Below are 4,070 nucleotides of genomic sequence, written 5' to 3'. Positions count from 1 at the left end.
AGACTTGTTATATAGAGAAGATGACCTTGAACTTCTCATCCTCCTGTCTCCCAACTCCCAAGTGCCGGAATGTACGGGCATGCACCACCACACCCCTTTTCTGCCTCAGTGGGGATCCAACCCCAGGCTCTAAGTTTGCTAGGTAAGCACTACACTCACTGAGCCACACCCCATACTTTATTTTCCTGCTTTCTTTGTTTGTTTGGTTTTGATCATTTTGGTGCTTAAAATGTCCCAGAGCATAGCGCTGAGATGCCGTCTAGTCTCCAGAGCACCAGAAGGCTATGATGAACTTTAGGAGAGAAGGTGTGTGGCAGACACGCTTCTTCCAGGCATGAGCCACAACCGGCCTGGGTGAGCATTCCCATTTCATTTAGTCTCCAAGCTGAGATCCTCAGCCCTCAAAAGGCTGAACCAGGAGGACCCAGAGTTGGAGGCCAACCTGGGCTGTATCTAAAGACCTTATTCATAAGAAAGACTGGAGAGGAACTGGGGAGTCAAATCAAGGACGTGAGGCCCACACACGGGGATGTAGGACCTGCATGCAGGGGTGTGGGCTTCAGCTGCAGGACAAGGGCGGAGAGAGGCAGAGGAGGAGGAGGGAAGAGGAAAGAGGGGAGGGAGGGAGAATGCAGTCGCCAACCCTTAGAAGCCCTCTTCTAAAGAGTTGGCCCTGGAGAATTTTGAAAGTAGGGTTTAAAGAGGGCAGGGCTAGCGTTTCATCCCCATACAAGGTTGGGGGTGAAAGGTTAAAGTGCAGGGGTTTCTCTGGAGAAGATGCTGGAAGTCTTGCTTTGGGAAGAAGGAAATTCCTAGGGGTTTTGTTTTGTTTTGTTTGTTTTGGTTTTGTTTTTTGTTTGTTGGTTGGTTGGTTGGTGTGTGTGTGTGTGTGTGTGTGTGTGTGTGTGTGTGAGCTTCATCGGAGGCAGTCTTTGAGAGACCTGGACCTAGCCAATGGCTAGGCAGTCCACAGCTCCTCCCACACACACACCTCTCTTGGCCAACAGGACACGCCTGGGCTGCTCAACAGCCTCTGCCCCAAGAATGAGCTTTACCAGAAATCCTTCCCTGATTCTGACATGAATTCTGATGCTTGCTGAACCCCAACTGCTGGCTTCCAGGAGCGGTACTAGGGAGCCCTAAGGAATCGCTGCTCAGGTAAAGGATTTGGCACACCTAACAGGGACGAGTTCTCTGGAGGAGGCTGGAGGGTGGTGACCTGGATGCATGGGCCATTCTATGACCTGATGAAAGGAAGTACTCCTCCCTGGATTCTAGGTTCTTCCTCCTCTCCCCAACCAGCGATGGAACTCGGGTCCTGGAGCTGAAGGAAAGGGGCTGAGCAGGGTGGAGTTCCGCTGCAGACTGAGCAGCAATTCCGGAGCCCGCAGAGCCCTGGGGTTAGGGCTAGGCCTCCCTGGGTGTTCCTAGGACGCTGCCAGCTCCACCCACCTGAGACAGGACTGTGCAGAGAAGTCAGTGACTCAAAGCCAGGCCACCACGTGGCCAAGTGGGGAGTGATGTAGCTAGATGGGGTGGGGAGTAGAGACACCCCCAGACGCTCCCTCCCAAGTTCCATCAGAAAGAGAAGGGAGACGCATGGGAGAGCAGGCAGTTCATGAAAACTTGAGGAAAGGGCTCCAACTCAAAACTGGACAATTTGCAGAGTGGACTCTGGAGCCAGCCAGCCTAGGTCTGAGTCCGGACTCTGTTACTTACTAGTACTCCGACCTCCGCTAGGTGAGAAAAATACCATACCCCATGCAATAAGGGGATAGTACTGGTTTTGGAAAAAGGCCTCTTACTGCACGGTGTGAGCGGACCCTGCTTTGTGGCTGACCCTGCTAAGGTCAGATCGACTGTGACTTTCCACACAAGCCACCACATGGAAGCGTGTGGCTCTCGTGTGGCTCTCTGAGGGTGCGCATCAGGGTGCAAAGTGCCCTGGTCCCAGTGGACCCCCAGGGTTCCCCCAGGAATCAGGCAGAGAGGACTTCCTACTGGGAGAAGCAGGGACCCTTTGGCTCACAAGAAGCCGAGTGAGTCACACCAAGTTCACCAGCAGAACCCACCAAAAAAGCTTGTGCCACGCTGGTGTTTGACAAAGCTGTCCAACAAAGATGATCAAAGCTGAGTCCAGATGAAAGGGGGCTCTGTGGTCAGAGGAGCTCTGGTAATGCTGCCTCCTTGCATCCTGCTTTGAGGGAGTCACAACGTGAATTAATTTATTAGCAGGGGTGAGTAAAGTGACCTACCTGCTTAATTTTGCTGAACCCAGCTCAGCTACTTGCCAGGTTGTCTTGAACACAGAATTATTTTCTCTCGAGACTCCTCTCGCCTGCCTGTGGGCCAGGGGTTCTGTGAAACAACAGTCTGGGAACCATTGGCCCACCTGCTTGTTCTGGGGAGCCTCTTGTATGAAGAGCCCTGTGACTCCCTTCTTTAATCTAAGTCCCTCTAATTACTAGTCTCTCGCCTTCAGGTAAGCGGCACCTAATTGCCTGGACATTAACAGCAAAGGACAGAAAGTAGGTTTCCTTGGGGGGGGGGGGGATTGGAGGGGGACTAGCCCAAGGCTCGGGGACTCCCGATGACTGGTTCCTGGCATCAGCACCCACCCACTTTTATGAGCAGGGCTGCTTGGATTTAACCACAATGTGCCTCCATGCCAGCTCTGCACTTAATAGTCATGTAACTTCATAAACACCTCTAACCCTCAGTTTCTCTCAGCTGTAAAATGAGGGGTATAATACTGCCTGGCCCTGTGATGACACATTTCTGTGAAGTTCTCAAGCCTGAACGTGAGCTTCCCCTAACGTGGGAAATGACATTCTTGTTCCCCTGCAGGAGCAGCCAGCCCTTGAGTTCACCATGAACTGGAGCGTCTTTGAGGGGCTCCTGAGTGGAGTCAACAAGTACTCCACAGCCTTTGGTCGCATCTGGCTGTCTCTGGTCTTTGTCTTCCGTGTGCTGGTGTACCTGGTGACAGCTGAGCGCGTGTGGGGGGACGACCAGAAGGATTTTGACTGCAACACCAGGCAGCCCGGCTGTACCAATGTCTGCTACGACGAGTTCTTCCCCGTGTCCCACGTGCGCCTCTGGGCTCTGCAGCTCATCCTAGTCACGTGCCCCTCTTTGCTTGTGGTCATGCATGTGGCCTATCGAAAGGCTCGAGAGAAGAAGTACCAGGAAAAAGTTGGCAAAGGATGCCTTTACCCGAACCCCGGCAAGAAGCGGGGCGGACTCTGGTGGACATACGTCTTCAGCCTATCTTTCAAGGCCGCCATAGATATTATCTTCCTCTACCTCTTCCACGCATTCTATCCTAGATATACCCTCCCTTCTATGGTCAAGTGCCATTCGGCGCCCTGTCCCAACACAGTGGACTGCTTCATCGCCAAGCCCTCTGAGAAAAACATCTTCATTGTCTTCATGTTGGTCACGGCCATCATCTGCATCCTGCTTAACCTTGTGGAGCTGATCTACCTGGTGATTAAGCGGTGTTCTGAGTGTGCCCAGCAGAGGAGAGCACTCACTGCAGACTCGAAGAATGACCCAAACTGGGCCAACTCTTCCAGCAAAGAGAAGGACCTCCTCTCGAGCAACCTCATCTTTCTGGGCCCGGACACTCACCCGCCTCTGTTACCAGACCGCCCTCGAGCCTACGTGAAGAAAACCATTCTGTGAAGGGTCCCTAGACTGGACTGGCAGGGTGGGCATGAACTGGAAGGTTCCAGAATTTCTCACGGATGTTGCTGGTGGGGAGAAGAGCTGAGTTTGCGTGGGAGGCAGGCAAAAGGGGGGACTCCCACCACTTGGGATCCCAATTGTCCCTCCCGGCTGACTGGCCTTCGCTGAATTACCCCTCTGCTCTCTGTACCTCGGTTTCCTTTTCTGTTAAATAAACACACTGAGTGCCACTTAACTGGGCTCCTGGGAGGGGAGTTTCACAAAGGCACAGACAAGCAAAAGCCTTCCTATGTGGCCCAGGGTGATTGCCAAGTTGGTCATCAATGGGAGGAGAGGCCCTTGGCCCTGCGAAGGTTCTATGCCCCAGTGTAGGGGAATGC

The 4,070-nt window shown here is 53.1% G+C and overlaps 1 protein-coding gene across 2 annotated transcripts; it reads left to right on the top strand.

Annotated features, from left to right (window-relative positions):
- The first annotated feature begins 266 nt into the window (after positions 1-266).
- Positions 267-3,971, top strand: Gjb5 (gap junction protein beta 5). Of its 2 annotated transcripts, XM_031376906.1 has the most exons (3): positions 267-354; positions 1,008-1,158; positions 2,848-3,971. In XM_031376906.1, exon 3 carries the CDS (start codon positions 2,872-2,874, stop codon positions 3,685-3,687), a length of 816 nt encoding a protein of 271 aa, XP_031232766.1. In that variant the 5' UTR covers positions 267-354; positions 1,008-1,158; positions 2,848-2,871; the 3' UTR covers positions 3,688-3,971. The 2 variants fall into 2 exon arrangements, with proteins under 2 accessions (XP_031232766.1, XP_031232767.1); XM_031376907.1 differs by lacking the exons at positions 267-354; positions 1,008-1,158 and adding an exon at positions 1,395-1,740.
- The last annotated feature ends 99 nt before the right edge of the window (positions 3,972-4,070 follow it).

Source organism: Mastomys coucha, unplaced genomic scaffold, assembly GCF_008632895.1.
Source record: "Mastomys coucha isolate ucsf_1 unplaced genomic scaffold, UCSF_Mcou_1 pScaffold18, whole genome shotgun sequence".
Classification (NCBI taxonomy): domain Eukaryota; kingdom Metazoa; phylum Chordata; class Mammalia; order Rodentia; family Muridae; genus Mastomys; species Mastomys coucha.
Note: the sequence above shows the minus strand (reverse complement) of the source record. Positions and strands in the feature narration are given on the sequence as shown.

Bases quoted from the DNA above. Each gene is read 5' to 3' on its own strand.
- Gjb5 (XM_031376906.1), top strand. From the start codon at position 2,872: ATGAACTGGAGCGTCTTTGAGGGGCTCCTGAGTGGAGTCAACAAGTAC.